General features: G+C 45.0%; 1 protein-coding gene across 1 annotated transcript; it reads right to left on the bottom strand.

Annotated features, from left to right (window-relative positions):
* Positions 1-995: 995 nt before the first annotated feature.
* On the bottom strand, positions 996-7055 carry acta2 (actin alpha 2, smooth muscle). Its single transcript, XM_026316420.1, has 9 exons — positions 6927-7055; positions 4058-4235; positions 3455-3583; positions 3250-3360; positions 3058-3142; positions 2630-2791; positions 2345-2536; positions 2017-2198; positions 996-1765 (listed from the first exon to the last, which is right to left on the bottom strand). The coding sequence occupies exons 2-9, from the start codon at positions 4184-4186 to the stop codon at positions 1622-1624; spliced, it is 1134 nt and encodes a 377-aa protein (XP_026172205.1). The 5' UTR covers positions 4187-4235; positions 6927-7055; the 3' UTR covers positions 996-1621.
* Between the last annotated feature and the right edge of the window lie 11407 nt (positions 7056-18462).

Here is an 18462-nt window from a genome sequence, read left to right on the forward strand (position 1 = left end):
TTCCTCCAAAGCTGCTGGGTTCCCTTATGTTCCTTCCAGTTTGGCTCCATCAGAAGCTTCTCCATAAAGCTCCAACCAATGTGAAGCGTCCTGGTCTCTCCACTGCCCCCCCTCCTCCATGTTGATGTTTCCAACACTGAATGATGACGAAAGGCGACATGTGCAGAGGAGGGAGACGTTAAAACGACCACATGGATTCTGATCTGACCGTTCTGACGGATAGGAATCAGATCCAGGACCACATATGCAGGTGGACCAGATCTGGTCTAAGAACATCTGGTTTGGTCTGTTAACATGAGACTCAGAACTTCAGCTGGGATGTGGACGCAGACTGAGTTTCTTTAAGTACAGTATCACCGGTGTGTTCGAACAGGTGTGTGTTCACATGTGTGTGTTTGTCTGTGTGTGTTTTCTGAATTGAGCAGTTTCCAGGTGTTGGACACTGGACTCTGCTCAATTCTGTTTCATCGGCACATTTACAGAAAGTCATATTTCAGAGAATTTTTCTGGTTTTATAAGATGTGGTTTCTTTTTAAAACTTGATTTGGAACTACAGAAAACCTGGGTCCAAACTCAGTATAGTTTAGTATAGTATAGTTATATAGTATCGGCGCTCTGTCCCTTCTGTGCCCTCTGATACCTCAGTTTTTTAAGAAACACCACACTGGAAATGAACCAGTGGTTCAGCTCTGCCACAAAAACTTTGGCTGTGTTTTCTCGTTCCTCACGTGCACAATGGTGCACAGAGAGAAATTCATTAAAAAGCTCAGAGTTGAGAATATTTCAGCTTGAGTGGTGAAAAATATCAAACTAAAAAACTTTTAAAGGAATTTGCCACGTGTCCTTTTTGGGGCCAGGACTTCCTGAAAAACAGTAGAAAAGTCAAATGTAGTAAAATGCGTCAAATGTGAAATAAAATATAGGATTGTTTTGTTTCAGGTGTGTTTGCTCTGCACCAGGTGAGTGACCGAGGGAAACACATGAATCAGACCCAGTTTTCTTGTACGAGCTCTTTATTGTCTTCCTGCCACTTCCATGACATCACATCAATTTTTCCATCTTTCACTTCTCTACCTGTTTGTACCACAGGCCACGCCTCCTGCTCACCTGCCCCAAGTTCAACAGCTGTGACGTCATCGTGAGTGAATGTGCTCTGCTCACCAACGATGGAAGAAAACACCAGCGGGCAACTTTCAAGCTTTATTCATCAAAAATAAAACACACCTTTGACAAGAAACAGTACCAACATGGAGGATGGCAGGGGGCGGGGCCACAGGTGGAGCGAGGACAGGTGAGGGGGGGTAAAGGACGTGTGGCACATTCACAGTTTTAAGGTGAGCATAGAGGGAGATTTGCTGATGGTTTAAAGGTTCAGTTCACCAAAAACATCTGGATTTACAAAAGACGACTTCACTTTTTTTCCAGCTGTTAGAAATGACATGTTGAGCTAACTTTTAGCATCTTTCTAAAATCAACAAACATGACTGACTTCCTGTGTAGATTCTTTGGGAGCTGATCGGGGACCTGTAAGCTCGTGCTCAGTGAAGGTTAAAAATAAAGATGGTGCAGAAACTAGAAACCGAGCGGGGGCCAAAGGACCATGAAGACCCTGGTGGATCTTTTAGAAGCACTTGCGGTGGACGATGGAGGGTCCGGCCTCGTCGTACTCCTGCTTACTGATCCACATCTGCTGGAAGGTGGAGAGGGAGGCCAGGATGGAGCCACCGATCCACACCGAGTACTTCCTCTCTGGGGGGGCGATGATCTGAGGTGATCATAGAAAAATGCAAATAGTGAGTATTAGAAGAGAAAAGTCAGTGAAGTGTCTGTTACATTTTATTTTTCTAAAAACCAGCTCCAGACGCTGAGAACGAAAGAAAGACTCGACTAGTCTCTGGTTCCACTGCTCCTCCAGCTTCTCTCTGCTCACAGCAGCATCTGGAGCTGGTTTTTGAGTACACCAGTCATTGGTCCCTTTAGTCTCTGGATGGGTTCTGTGGGCTGTGGGTGCTTCACCTTGATTTTCATGGTGCTGGGTGCCAGGGCCGTGATCTCCTTCTGCATGCGGTCAGCGATACCCGGGTACATGGTGGTTCCTCCAGACAGCACGTTGTTGGCGTACAGGTCTTTACGGATGTCGATGTCACACTTCATGATGCTGTTGTAGGTCGTCTCATGGATACCAGCTGACTCCATCCCTGCAGCACATAGGACGGGACGTGGGTCAGGTGGTGATAAGGTAGACACAGAGAGATGGATGGACAGGTGGACAGGCAGCTACAACAAAGGACAGGCAGGTAAACTTAAGTGGACAGGTGGACAAACAAGTGAACAGGTGTCTGACCAATGAAGGAGGGCTGGAAGAGCGTCTCTGGGCAGCGGAACCTCTCGTTTCCAATAGTGATGACCTGACCGTCAGGAAGCTCATAGCTCTTCTCCAGGGATGATGATGTGGCCGCCGTCCCCATCTCGTTCTCGAAGTCCAGGGCCACATAACACAGCTTCTCCTTAATGTCCCGCACAATCTCACGCTCCGCTGCAGATGGAGACATGGGTTTTTAGAGGTCACCATAGCCCAGGGAGCCTCTGTCTTACCTCATTGTTACCACATCCGGGTGTGCTGTCATACCGGTGGTGACGAAGCTGTAGCCGCGCTCGGTCAGGATCTTCATGAGGTAGTCGGTGAGGTCCCGTCCCGCCAGGTCCAACCTCATGATGGCGTGAGGCAGAGCGTAACCCTCATAGATTGGCACGTTGTGGGTGACGCCATCTCCGGAGTCCAGGACAATACCTGAGCACAGAGACAGAGCGGTGGGAAATCAGTGTGACCCTGATCTACCGCTGCTCTCCAAAAGTCCTGACACAGAAAACTTAAATTAAAAATATAGTGAAGTCCCAGTTTAACAGATGTGTGAACATCTGGAACACAGACACGTCATTGTCAGTGTTCTGTACCTGCTGATCCTGAACCGGACTCAGAAAAACTGAATGAAGTACATGATCTTTTACTTATTGGTCATGTTTGTGTTAGAGAACAGAGGAAGTGTGTGGTCCAACCTGTGGTTCGGCCGGAGGCGTACAGAGACAGGACGGCCTGGATGGCCACGTACATGGCAGGAACGTTAAAGGTCTCGAACATGATCTGGATTCAGACAAACAAATTATTTTAAACAGCACAGAATATGTCTCTTATTACTGTAGTACAGTTCAGTACAGAGTAGTACAGTGCTATACTGCTGCATACAGTACCTGTGTCATCTTCTCCCTGTTGGCTTTGGGGTTGAGGGGGGCTTCGGTCAGTAGGGTGGGATGTTCCTCTGGAGCCACTCGCAGCTCGTTGTAGAATGAGTGATGCCAGATCTGACCAATCGCAGAGCAGGTAACAGTTAATCAGAGCGCTGCCTAACGGGCATAACGAGCTGTGTTATTGTCAACGTGTGAATAGGAGCGAGACCTTCTCCATGTCGTCCCAGTTGGTGATGATGCCGTGTTCTATGGGGTACTTCAGGGTCAGGATTCCTCTCTTACTCTGGGCCTCGTCACCAACGTAGCTGTCCTTCTGCCCCATGCCCACCATCACGCCCTGATGCACACACAGCCCCGCCCGGATCAGTCTCATACTCAAACATCTCATGCTGCAAGTTCTTTGTCTGAGCTTCAGAACCTCAAAACCTCTCACTGAAACGGTTTTGTCTAAACAGAGTGCACCCGTTCTGTCAGGGCACAGGTTCCAGCCGTAAAATTTCTCTGCTTTCCTTTGGACCTGAGCTGACGGTCCACACTCTGAGCTTTGTCTCTAGTGGAATGAGCTGCAGGTCTGAGTTTACAGTGACCATACAGCTTTTGTACTGTCAGAACTTTTACTCCTTATGTTCTGTGATGTGTTCACTTACTGCTGAATATACTAAAGTGCATTTATATTGTGATGTGTTCACTGACCTACAATTTCAATGTAAATTGTGTGACTAAACCCATCTCACACCTGTCCAACAGGTTATACTGTCAGTGTTAGCATTAGCATTAGCTTGTCCCTGTGTGAGGACCTATCAGCTGTCACCTGGTGCCTGGGCCGGCCCACGATGGAGGGGAAGACGGCTCTGGGGGCGTCGTCTCCGGCGAAGCCGGCCTTACAGAGGCCGGATCCATTGTCACAGACCAGAGCGGTGCTCTCCTCGTCATCACACATGGCTGCAGGGGGCGCTGTGGGCGAGCAACGACACTACGACACCGACTCACTGTGGACAAAAACACGAGGTTGGAGGTCAGTGTAAAACACGTTCACTCAGGTTTTATTCATTAACTGAAGCCTAACAGGACTTCATTACCCAGCAGCCCTTGCAGCATATTTAACAAGTCACAGGAAAGTTTAACAATGACACTCTAACAAAATCCTTTTGTTTTCCATTTGTTCGGAGCAGAAACAATCAGTCATATATGAGATTGACAGGAAATAAATGTTAATTATCGATTAATTAATTTTAACAAAAATATTAAAACATTTTTACAGCTTCTCAAATGTGAAGATTTCTCTGCTCCTTGCAAACTAAATATGTTCAGGTTTTGGACATTTTCCAAACCGCAGTGTCAGATTATTGTCGATTATTGCTGCTGCTCTGTGGTTCCAGCATTATAGGACAGATAGTCTATAGTTTTATTGGACTTTAAGACAGTCGGAACAAACATATGGAGCTTTAAGTTAAGTGAAAACTGTTTGTCCACATCCGTTTGGCCTTATAATAAAACACAGTGAACATAATGATTAAAAAAAGCTACAAACATCATCTGTGTTTGAGCAGCAGGTTTTAAGAAGATGAGTTTTGATCCAGAAAAGATGAAAATGTGACGCTGATGTTTCTGCTTCAGACAAAAAAAACATCAAAACATGAAAACCTGCAGCTGCAGCATCACCAAAACTGGAGATGTGAGTTTTCCATGTGACAGCAGTGACACACATACACACACACACTACACCTACTGTCCTTTGCTGAATGAACAAAGCACTCTGGGAAAACTTCCTAATTAGGACATGAAGCCGAGTCCTGACTGTGTTTGGTATGCTCTCTCTCCCTGTGTCCACCCTGCCTGACTCGCCCACTGCTTTTCTGCTTTTATACTACCTCTCTCTCTCTCTTTCTCTCTCTCGTCCATCTTCATCATCGCTGGAGACCATATTTAGTCATGAATTTTGGGAATCAGACATGTTTCTGCAGGAGCCTCACAGGCGAGTTGGGTTTGTTTAACCTTGAGTTTTGTCTGCTGCTCTCTCTCCAATATTTTGGTTGTTTCTGAGTTTTTGTCATGATTGAAACAAACGCCACGCCCCTCTGAAGGTGAGCGTCTGACAGTTTCATTTCAAACTACACCTGCAGCAGGTGAACAAGTCCAAGCTGAGGCCGGAGTGTTGATTCTACATAAATCCTGTTAGGAGAGGATTCCTTTGGTTATCGGTGCGTCTCAACGCGTCCTGTTTCCAACAAAACAAATCTTTAAAAAATGTGCAAATTTATTTATTTATTTATTATTACAATGATTGTCTTTTCCTGAAACAGCTGCTCACTGTTGTTTTCGTCACATGAACAGAGGAATTAAATAAATGCACTAACATTGTCAGATTCACACTTTGAAATACTAGAGATGAGCTTTATAGTGACGCATAAAAATGATCTGCAGAAAATATGGAGTCCCAATGCTGCCAAAACTAATGAGGGCATGTCTGGAAAAATGACTTCAAATGAGTCTAGTTTATTATTATTATTATTAATTAATTATTAAATATTATTAATTAATTATTAATAAGTTTTTACTTTCTGTTTTCATTTGTCGAGATCAAACTTTAAAAACATCTGTTTTTATAGATTTCAGGTTTTCAGTTTGGGAAAATCCATCACAGAAGTAAAATATCTGCCCCCATGTTTTTAATAAATTGTTTTAATATTTGTTGCAGCAAAAGATACACAGCAAAGATAAATGAGTGTTGCTGATTTTTTTTTTTTTCACTATAAAATCAAATATTTTATTATCTCGGAATAACAGATTTCTGTCACACACATATAATCTATAACAGAAATACATCAATACACCCTGATCAACATATCTACAGGCTGACATCTCAGTATAACCAAATAGTATAATTTTTCACATTCACTAACTTAAATATATCAACAACTTTTGTTACAAGATAATGAACTTTAAGAGCAAATTGTCCTTTTGAGCTTCCGTAGTTAGTTTGACAATTGCTCTGCATCTGAACCTGCGTCTGCCAGTCACAACTCAGGGCCAGAAAATAAAACAACAATCTTCATCTCACCAAGAGACTCAAATCAAACACACCCCAGCACCCATCAGTCTGAACCAACCCCCAGTCAAAAAGATCCGAACTTTTAACTCACAGACGTCCGAATAAAGAAACCACAGTCTGAACCAGAAACAAGCAGAAACTTTGATGATTTGAAACACTAAAACCCTAAAAACACAAGTCAGGTCTGATTCAGCAGGTGCAACACACAAGAAGTTGCAGGCTACAGGACAGGAGGTGACAGAGGAGGAGAAAGGAGGTGACACAGATGGGATGTGTTCACAGTAACACTGAGGAGCACAGAAAAGGAGGTGAAGAAGAAAGTGAAGGTGATTTGATGGACAGGGAGTAGCAGGGTAGAGGAGAGCGGGGAGGTGAAGCAGGAGGTGACAGAGAAGGTGAGATGGTTTAGGAGCAGATTAGAGGAGAGAAGATGGACTGCAGCAGTGAGGGAGGAGGTGAGATGGTTTAGGAGCAGATGAATCAAAGAGAAAAGAAGATTTTCTGCAGCTTTTGTCAGTTTTGTCAGTTTGTGCTGAGAAGAAAGAAAGAAGGTGAAAGATCCAAGATGAGGAGGTGACAGGGGAGGTGGAGGCAGCAGGAGGTGACAGAGGAGGCGCTGAGGTCTTACCGTGGCAGTGCAGGGCTGCTGGGACGTGGGGGGGGGCCAGGACAGAAGTGAGAGTCTGAGCTGCTGTGCCCGAGTTTATCAAGCCTCCACCTCCTCCTTCCATCCCTCCATCCCAAACATGGCCGGGCCTCCTCCTCCTCCTCTCTCTCCTACTTCTTTCCTTATAGGGCAGGCCCCGAGGGAGGCAGCCAATCAGACGGCTCGCAACGCCACTGGGCTTTCTCCCATCATTCACTGCATTCCTCCAAGAAGGAGACTTTTTTTTATTTTCTAAACTTTATTTACACAAATGTCTCAGAGATCAGCTGAGTCCACAAAACAATCACAGCAGAAAGCTTTCCTGAAAACCTCCCCATTGATAATCAGTTATCAATCAGCTTTTTATCTGATCGGTGTCAGATTCTCAGGCGGTGGTTTATGGCCTGTCAGACACACTTTGCATGACCTTTATTTTTGGTTCTCGGTTAAAACGTGAAGTGGTGTCGTGTGTTTCTGTGCAGGAAGTGTCAGAGTCTTTTCTGCAGTAAAAGTACAAATACTGAACCAGACCCGAGTGTCTCTGAGGCAGGTTCAAGTTTTCTGTCTGCGACAAGTATGCGTCGTGTTTTACATGACGATGGTATTATGGTCTCATATATTTATCCGAGTCGGTCACATTCAGTCAGAGCGCTGTTCTGGACACAGGTCACTGGACATGGTCCAGGCTGGAAAGTCTTCAGGCTGAAATAAACCTGACTGGACTTTCATTGTCTGGTAAAGGTCAGGCAGCGTTTGTTGACACAGTCTCACACCTCAGTCCTCCCTGTTCCCACGTTTCCGTCTCAGGTCTCCTGTTGACGTCCTCTCTCAAAACCAAAACCACTGCAGAGACACAGAAGCTGAGGCGTCGTGCACAGATTTATAAACAGTTAACCAGACAAAATGTTTTTCAGGCCTTTTTATTCTGAAAATAAGCCCAGAGCAGTGCTCAGTGATTTAAAAGATGTCGACAGAGGATCCAGTTTCAGAGAAACTAGTTTCTTCTGTGGTGCAAACAGACGCTGCAACATGAGACCAACAAGGGCTCCCTTGTGGCCCGCTAGGAGCCATGTCGTGGTCTGCGTGGTCCAGGTCCAGGTTTTAGGATTTGATGCTGAGTGAGTGATGAAGTCCAGCTGTGTTGACTGTCAGCAGCAGTTGCTTTGTGTTTATATGAACCGTCTGCTTCTTTGATGAGATGCTGACCTTCATTTCAACTCCACATGTACCAGCTGCACTGACTCCACGGCTAAACATCTAGAAACAGCAGAGCTGCGCTAATCATTGACCAATTATTGATCAATCAGTGATGGGTGAGACAGAGATCTGTTTCAAACACACTTAAATGTTCAGCCCCTGCCTTAAAAATACCGCAATTCTTTGAGAGAGTCAAATGAAAATAATGATAAAAATATGTAAATACCTACAAAGAATAAAAAATAGATGAAAAGGCCTCAAAAGTAGGTTTGGAAACTAATATACCCTGTAAATAAACAGTGAACTAAACTCTACATTAGTTTACAAACAAAAAGGTTTATTGATGTTTACATCTGTTACCCACACTGTTCAATATGTTTGGATGCAGCCTGCTCCATTTTTTTTTCTCTTTTGTTTCACCGCAGAAACACCCTCGGTGCAGAAACGCCCTCAAAACGCCCTCATACCGCGGAAACACCCTCGGTGCAGAAACACCCTCATACCGCACAAACGCCCTCATACCGCGGAAACACCCTCGGTGCAGAAACGCCCTCATACCGCACAAACGCCCTCATACCGCGGAAACACCCTCGGTGCAGAAACGCTCTCATACCGCACAAACGCCCTCATACCGCGGAAACACCCTCAGCGCAGAAACGCCCTCATACCGCACAAACGCCCTCATACCACGGAAACACCCTCAGCGCAGAAACGCCCTCATACCGCGGAAACACCATCGGTGCAGAAACGCCCTCATACCGCAGAAACGCCCTCATACCGCGGAAACACCCTCGGTGCAGAAACACCCTCATACCACGGAAACACCCTCGGTGCAGAAACGCCCTCATACCGCGGAAACATCCTTGGTGCAGAAACGCCCTCATACCGCACAAACGCCCTCACTCCGCGGAAACGCCCTCACACCGCGGAAACGTCCTCACGGTGCAGAAACGCCCTCATACCGCACAAACGCCCTCATACCGCGGAAACACCCTCAGCGCAGAAACGCCCTCATACCGCACAAACGCCCTCATACCGCGGAAACACCCTCGGTGCAGAAACGCCCTCATACCGCACAAACGCCCTCATACCGCGGAAACACCCTCAGCGCAGAAACGCCCTCATACCGCACAAACGCCCTCATACCGCGGAAACACCCTCAGCGCAGAAACGCCCTCATACCGCGGAAACACCATCGGTGCAGAAACGCCCTCATACCGCGGAAATGCCCTCATACCGCGGAAACACCCTCGGTGCAGAAACACCCTCATACCGCAGAAACGCCCTCACTCCGCGGAAACGCCCTCACACCGCGGAAACGTCCTCACGGTGCAGAAACGCCCTCTTACCGCGGAAACGTCCTCACGGTGCAGAAACGCCGTCACACCGCGGAAACGTCCTCACGGTGCAGAAATGCCCTCAAAACGCCCTCATACCGCAGAAACGCCCACATACGGAGGAAACACCCTCGGTGCAGAAACGTCCTCACGGTGCAGAAACGCCCTCCCAGTGATAGAAACATTTTTATGGTGGACAGTTGTCCTCAGCGATGGTTCTGGACCAAAACCTGTCCACATGAAGAGACAGACACGTCATAGCGACGATATCATCCCGTTACACCACAGTCCCCATGTGAGGAGATCCAAAACTGTTTCCAGACTCAACCCCCTGTTAGGACGCTACAGCTGTACAGTGATGTCCACACTCAGCCTCCCACCTACGGCCAAGCCTGGATATTAAAGGACTGTTCTGCTGTTTTACATGTTTGTGTGCAACATATAGAAACCAACAGTGTCAGTCAGTGTCCTTCATAATTAGAACCAACAAGATCCCAGTCTGCTCCCCAGTCATTTATCTCTGGCAGTGATGCTGCTCCTCTGTTTCTACTGGTTCATTTAAGGTTGACTTGAAACAGATTTGTAACGGTACCTTTAGTTAGTTTGGGATTTTGTCTCCATACGTGTCTGATGCTCGAGCCGGACTCAACTAGATGCAGTGCATGTTTGGCGTCAGTCTTAATAGTGATGTGTGGTGGAGTACTGCTACACATATGTACTGAAATACTTCTGTACTTTTACTTAAGATATTCAATGCAGTACTCCTGCTTGTTGTAGAGTACATGTCTTGCTGTGTTAGTACTTTTACAAATGATTACAGGCTCAGCACTGTGTCTAAATACCAGAGCTCTGCTCAACAGGGCCGTCGACACATTTGGTTGTACAGCAGAAGAGGCTGGTGTTGGCAGAGGAGCAGTCAGACGGAGATGAATAATATGAAGCCTGAGCAGTAGCTGCTCACTGTTTTTCATTCATACACTGCTGTGACTGTGTGACATTACAGAGCAGTGTGGGGGGGCAGTGGTCCGTCTCCTTAAAAAGACAAACGGCAGGATGGAGGGAGGAGGTCTGTCTGAATGAGATGGAGAAGAAGAATATTTTCTGTTTGACAGAAAAACTCACAGCACCTCACAGCACAGAAAAGCCCCTTGTATGGTGCTAGCAGAAAAGCATGGTGGGAAATGTAGTAACTGTACTTTTAACTGAAGAAGCATCTGGAGGAGGCTGCTCAGACACACTGAGTGGATCTTTCAATTTGAATTCACCATCATCCTGTTTCTCAGCATCAGTGAACCTCAGCAAAAGCAGCATCTGTAGTTTTATCTCTGATCAGTCCATCAGAGTCCTGAGTCCCATGCGGTGCTGGCCTTGGGCTGAAACACACAAAGGCTCAGGAAAGTCTGTATGTGACCTCTGTGCTGCTGGGCTGTGATGGAAGGTGGTCCATGTTCTTCAGGATGAAGTGGATGAACTTTACAGATCTGTGGCTTTTTGTCATCACATTTGATAGTTTCATGTTTGGTTTCCTGAAAAAAATCACCTGTGCAACTGATGACATTCCCATCAGCTTCAGCTGGTTTATTCAGAATTAGGTAACGTTAGCATGCTAACATGAAGATGCTGAGCATCATCAGGTTGACATTTTGGCTCAACAGCAGAATATGTTGTGACACCACATTGTAATTTCCAACCTGATCACAGTGACCATGCTATAATGTCCGTCGTCCCACTGTGTCTCCTTGTTGTGTTCCCGGCATCATTTGTTCCTCTGAAACTCTGTTCAGGGCTTCAGGTGACACTGTGGTGTGTGCAGGTGTGGGGGAACCTGCAGAAGTTTGATCTGTGGATCTTTTCCAGAGAAAGTCCACTGAGGCTCGTGGGCATCGTAGTGTTCAGGGCACCAAACTGCAGGAGGAATGTGTCAGGCTGGAGATGAAGCATCTCTACATGATGTCTGCAGACTCAGGTTCTCCTTAAAAGGAAACTTTACTACAAGGAAACCGACTTCCTGCAGCACAGACTCCACCCACTGCTCCTCTGCTGCAGAAACTTTCTGAGATACGATAGAAAAGTAGAGTAAGAATAGACAAATAAAACACTAAACAACAGACAGCAGTGAGCTCTGCGTCTGAGTGTGTAAGTCCAAAAAAGGAAGCTGGGCAGTAAATAAGAGGAGACTTGGCATCACACTTTGCCTCCTCCTCCTCCTCATCTCATGTAAGGAGAGGAAACAGGAGGAGGAGAGGGTGTGGTCTGCCTGTGTTTGTGTTTCACACACACTGTGGACAGTAGTGTCTGTCTGTGAGTGTGAGGCGTCCTTCACTATGTCCTTGTTTAGCTGTACAGTGTTCACTCCTCCTCCTCACCTCAGACCTATTTCTCTTCACTTATCATGCATCGATCAGAGCACACACACCAAACGCAGCAGCTGTCAGTCCGTCACCGATTCACTCACTGTTCTGACATTTAACGCAGACGTTTGTGTTCGACCAAAACACCTGAATATCTGAAATTTCTCCTTGGTCCAGCTGCTGCTTACCTGCAAACACCTCTGTAAACGAACGTCTCGTACAGAGACAGTCACCCAGACAGCCATAAAGAATATAAAAGGACTGTGAAGGCTCATATGGGGCGACCTGAGGGACGCGTGGGGCGACCATAAATGAAATGCAAATTGAGCGCAGGTGCTTTACAAATATGGAGACATCTATATAAATAAAGTGGGATTCCAGCAGAGTTCAGCTCAGTTTGTTTCCAGTTTTCAAGCTAAAAACTGGGGGATATTTTTTTGATATTTTAAAAATATTTGTGTGTGTGTGTGTTTCCTTCAACACGTTTCTCCCTTGATCATTTTTACGTGCTTCTTGGCAGCGTCACATGTTGCAGATTTCCCCCACACAGACTCCACCTGCTTCACCTCCATTCACACAGCAGCTCGCTCTGGGCCTGCAGTTTGACCGAAAATGGGCAAACAGCTGGACTCCTTTCAGGGCCGCCTGAAGCTGCCTCTGATTGGTCGGCTAACATCAACACACAGCTCAGGAATGTGTGTGTGCCGGTTTTCTGTTTATGGCAGCAGAGATGATGTGCAGCGTTTAAGGCTGGTCACTGGGTCCTGGCAGGCCCGACACCCCGGTCCTACCTGTGAACAGTGTCAGTGTGTCCAGGACAGGGGAAAGCCCGCTGATCGCTGCACCTCTGGATGAGCTGTGAGCCTCAGGCCAGATGTTGAACAGGGTCAGGGTAGTCTGGCCCTGGGTCGGCCTGTTGCTTCCTGGTGCTGCTGTTTTCTCTCTCAGCCAAACAGACGTTAAAGGGGAAGGTTTTCCTCATCGCAGTCACCAAGTGCTTCTCATGAGAGACTTTGGAGTTTTTTTTTATTCCATCGTAGAGTGCCTGGGTAGGGTTTGTTTTGTGACTTGGTGTTACAAAAATAAACTGAGTTATCTTTGATGTGATTCTGTCGGTGCCTTTAATCAGCACCTGTTTGTCGGCTGCTGTGTCTGCGTGAGATTTTCTGTGTATTTATATTTAGTTGTTTATGGGGCTCTGGTATAAAACCAACCATCCAACTAATACTTGAAGCATCACTGCCCTGCAGCTCCCCCTGCTGGACGGCAGATGTCAGTGTGGTTGTGCTGTAGTTTCCTCAGTGAACTGCAGGTGGCGCCGTCTGCTGCAGGTTGACGCCACAGGACTGAAGCTGTTTCACATTAAACTATCAACCAAATCTGAATCATTAATGTGAGAAAAGAAGAAATAAAAGTGAAATAAAAACAAATTGACTTGAACAGATATCAAATATTTAACTGTGTACTTCCAAATAAATAGTACCTCAAGTATCCAAACTGAGGTATTTGTAGTAGTTTGTACCAGAGCAACTTTATTTTCTTTATTCCAGAGTAATAAAAGTTAATAAACATGTAAAAACTCATTCAACTTGATGAGTAAATCAAACTCTTCTCCCTCTGGACTTTCCCAGAAAACAAGAAGCTGATTCAACAGGAAGTTGGAAAAATCACATTTCGATGTTACATCATCATCATAATCACACACACACACATATACATCTGTACTTAATGCTGTTGTGAGGACCGACACTGACATCACCCACAATTTTGAGCTGTTAGTCTGAAGAAATGAAAACTGGGCGAAATATTCTGACTTTGAAAGTGTTTTAACTTCCTGAAAATTGTTTCCAAAATATTTCTACCAGTGTTTCTCAGTCCGTACGTAACAAATCTGAAACTGACCTAGTTTCCTAAAAATATTAAACTGACACAGATTTGTGAACAAAGCTTGAAGCTGTTTCTTAATGTGGGCAAGTCACAACAGGTGAGTTTCAACAGGTGCAGGTGTGTGTAATGTTGCTGAACAGATGCTTTGGGTCAAACCTTCTTTATGTTAATCACATACTTTTCTTTTTTCTGCCTAATTAAAATTTGCAACTTCTTCTGGAACTTTCTACTGCCCCACTGGTTCTTCTGTTACCTGCTCTACAGTTTATGTAGCTACAGCTTTGCAGTAATTCATGTATTTGTTCCTGTGTAGTTTTTGAAGCTTTGGCCTTAAATTGTGATTTTGGGGTCAGCAGTGTTTTTCTGTTGATCTGCTGTGACAGCGACACTGAATTTTAATTCATCTACATTTTTATTATTTATTATTATCCAGGATAATACCAAAGGTTCCTGGACCTTTCATGTAAAATATGACCTATTGGGGGCCGCTGGTGGTGTAGTGGTAGTGCGCCTGTCCATATACGCAGGGGACGCCGGCCGTCATATAATCTGCATGTCTTCCCTTGCTCTCTCCCCTAATTTCCTGTCTCTCTCCACCGTCCTATCAAATAAAGGCAAAACTAAACCCAGGTAGTTTCTCTTCCTAAACCCAGACCCAGGTAGTTTCTCTTCCTAAACCAGACCCGAACCACCTGAGAGGAAAAAGCATTTTTCACCTCCACCGGCTGAACAGATTTTTCTGAAATCCTTGTCCTGTCTTGACATGAGGTCCTGACTCACCCTGGGTTCAAGTGTGTGTGGAGGGAAATGTCAGCTCTAGTCAGTGATGATTCAAGGACTTGATGACTCAAGTTGGAACAGCACAGTCAGTGTAGGTGGGGGCAGGTCTCTACAGCTGATTGGACTCAATATAATATAATATATATAAGTCCAGGTTGAGTAAGAGATATAGGATACGGTCTGTCTTTAAAGTTTCAGTGTTAAAGTGAATACAGTCCAGTGAGATTAGTGAAAGTGGAATCAGCAGAGAAATGTTGGGAGTTGTCTTCACTGTGGATTTTTGTCCTAATTACTTTTTCTTGTGGGATTCAGTTTCGTTGGTACTTGTGTGGTTTGCTTGTACTTGCTGTGACTCAGTTTTCCTGTTGATTGAGGAAGTGGGATGTGGACTTTCGCTGCATATTCAGGGTTTTCCCTGGAAATGTTGTCAGATCCTCTGTATGTTTGAAGCTGCTCTGGGATGTTCCAGCTTACACAGACTATGACCTTTGACACATTTGCTCACTTCCTTCCTGACGAGTTCTGCTGTCATCTTCTGCTTTTATTTTGGTGGGATGTTGGGAATTTCTGCACTTTCACTTCAGTCCAACTCGATGAGGGTGGAGCAGCATAGCTGCCGGTGACTCAGTGCTGTGATATCTAATAAGATAAGAACACTGCATAACCTTAAATCATATTTCTGAGAAAGCCTGCCTGTTTTTAGAACATTATCAGAAACCAGCATCTGACTGATACGTTTTCCAGCCTGACTGGTCCAAATTATAGTCAGCAGAAAACTTTGTAAACGTCACTCCCAAGTACTGAGATAAACCTGCAAGAAAACTGTAATTTTAAAGCATCAAAAGTCAAATATTAAATAATTATGATCCAGTGTCACAACTGTAGTTTCTTGATCAGCTCAGTTTTGATTTGTTTTTACAAAAATAGTCACAATTTCATGAAAAACTAATAATCATAATGTTACAGCTTCACTGGAATTTGTTATATAAGAGATGCAGGGGGCGTTTACCACATTAGAAATGTCACAATGGAGCCGTTTAGTTAGAAACCCATGATTTTGTGGAATCACCATTAAGTCCAGGCCCCACCCCCGCATATCGTGGTTCAGTTTCAAACCAGCACAGAGTTGACTGGTCTGCAGGGGCGGAGCTTAGGGGCAGGAAGGGTCCTCACATGTTTAAGAAGTTAGTGTGGAGTCAGGAAACTGATGGTTTCTGGGAAATGCATCCTCTGTTACTGCATGTGCATACTGTGAATACTACTGTTACCACTGTTACTACTAGTACTACTGCTGTTACTATATACTATTTTCTAATACTACAACTGTTGCCAATGTTACTCCTGCTACTGCTGCTTAAAACCAGTGGATCCTCATTAAACAGCAGGTTTGCTGCAGTAAAGTGAAACCACAGGACTCATGTCTGAGCTGTTGACCTGCACTCTACTGCACTGTACTGCACTGTACTGCACTTTACTGCATTCTACTGCACTGTACTGCACTCTACTGCATTCTACTGCACTGTACTGCACTTTACTGCATTCTACTGCACTGTACTGCACTTTACTGCATTCTACTGCACTGTACTGCACTCTACTGCATTCTACTGCACTGTACTGCACTTTACTGCATTCTACTGCACTGTACTGCACTCTGCCACACTCTACTGCCCTCTACCGTACTGTACCGCACTCTACTGCATTCTACTGCACTGTACCGCACTGTACCACACTCTACTGCCCTCTACTGTACTGTACCGCACTCTACTGCATTCTACTGCACTGTACTGCACTCTACTCCATTCTACTGCACTGTACTGCATTCTACTGTACTGTACCGCACTGTACCACACTCTACTGCCCTCTACTGTACTGTACCGCACTCTACTGCATTCTACTGCACTGTACTGCACTCTACTCCATTCTACTGCACTGTACTGCACTCTACTGCATTCTACTGCACTGTACCGCACTGTACCACACTCTACTGCCCTCTACTGTACTGTACCGCACTCTACTGCATTCTACTGCACTGTACCGCACTGTACCACACTCTACTGCCCTCTGCTGTACTGTACCGCACTGTACTGCATTCTACTGTACTGCACCGCACTCTACTGCATTCTACTGCACTGTACTGCACGCTACTGTATTCTACTGCACTGTACTGCACTCTACTGCATTCTACTGTACTGTACCGCACTCTACTGCATTCTACTGCACTGTACTGCACTGTACCACACTCTACTGCCCTCTGCTGTACTGTACCGCACTCTACTGCCCTCTACTGCACTGTACCACTCTACTGCATTCTACTGTACTGCACCGCACTCTACTGCATTCTACTGCACTGTAGTGCACGCTACTGTATTCTACTGCACTGTACTGCACTCTACTGCATTCTACTGTACTGTACTGCACTCTACCACATTCTACTGCATTCTACTGTGCTGTACTGCACTCTACCATATTCTACTGCATTCTACTGTACTGTACCGCACTCTACTGCATTCTACTGCACTGTACTGCACTTTACCACATTCTACTGCACTCTACTGTACTGTACCACACTCTACTGCATTCTACTTCACTGTACTGCACCCTACTGCACTCTACTGTCATGATCTGTAACCTGAGCTGGACTCCAATGAAGGAGCAGAACCATCTCAAGGAGGATCAGAAGAAATGGACAGCATGTGAGTTAAATATGAGTGTCACTGCAAAGGGTCTGAATACTTATGACCATGTGATATTTCAGTTTTTCTTTTTTAATAAATTTGCAAAAATTTCTACATTTCTGTTTTTTTCTGTCAAGATGGGGTGCTGAGTGTACATTAATGAGAAATAAAATTAACTTTTTGGATTTTGGCAAATGGCTGCAATGACACAAAGAGTGAAAAATTTAAAGGGGTCTGAATACTTTCCGTACCCACTGTATTTATGTTTCCTTGTATAGGTGGTGTCCAGCAAACGATGTGGGCTTCATAGACAATTGGGCCACTTTCTGGGGAAAACCCGGTCTGGTAGCGAGAGACGGCATCCATCCCACTTTGAATGGTGCAGCTCTCATCTCTAGGAATTTGGCCGAGTTTATTAGCCGACCTAAAGCCTGACAATCCAGGGTGGGGACCGGGATGCAGAGACTCTGTCTAAAACACCTCTCTGTAGTTTCCTTAGAGCCGCCGCCCCCCTCAAACCACATAGAGACCCCTCGAACATATAAATCAAATAAATCAGAAGTTAACAGAAGAGGAGTTATTCATAAAAACCTAATAAAAATTAAGACCACTCCTCTTATTGAACAGAAAAACAGAACTGTCAAATGTGGATTATTAAATATTAGGTCCCTTTCTTCTAAATCTCTGTTAGTAAATGATTTGATAACTGATCACCAAATTGACCTACTTTATCTTACTGAAACCTGGTTACAGCAGGATGAATATGTCAGTCTGAATGAATCAACCCCCCTCAGTCATAAAAATTATCATGTTCCTCGAAGCACAGGTCGAGGTGGAGGAGTAGCTACAATCTTCCAGTCAAACTTATTATTAAACTTTCATCCTCAGAACAGTTATAACTCATTTGAGAGCCTCACTCTTAGTCTCTCACATACAAACTGGAAAACACAAAAACCAGTTCTACTTGTCATTGTGTACCGTCCACCTGTCCCTTACTCAGAGTTTTTAACTGAATTCCCTGACTTCCTGTCTGATTTAGTGCTTAGATCAGATAAAGTCATTATAGTGGGAGATTTTAACATTCATGTAGATGTTGAAAATAACAGCCTCAGCACTGCATTTAATTCTATATTAGATTCAATTGGTTTCATTCAAAATGTTAATAAACCCACCCACTGTTTCGATCACACCCTTGATCTTGTTCTGACCTATGGCATCGAAATTGAACATCTAATAATTTTCCCCCCAAATCCTGTTTTGTCAGATCATTCTTTAATAACTTTTGAATTTA

The sequence above is a fragment of the Mastacembelus armatus genome, chromosome 19 (genome assembly GCF_900324485.2).
Source record: "Mastacembelus armatus chromosome 19, fMasArm1.2, whole genome shotgun sequence".
In the NCBI taxonomy this organism is placed as follows: Eukaryota; Metazoa; Chordata; class Actinopteri; order Synbranchiformes; family Mastacembelidae; genus Mastacembelus; species Mastacembelus armatus.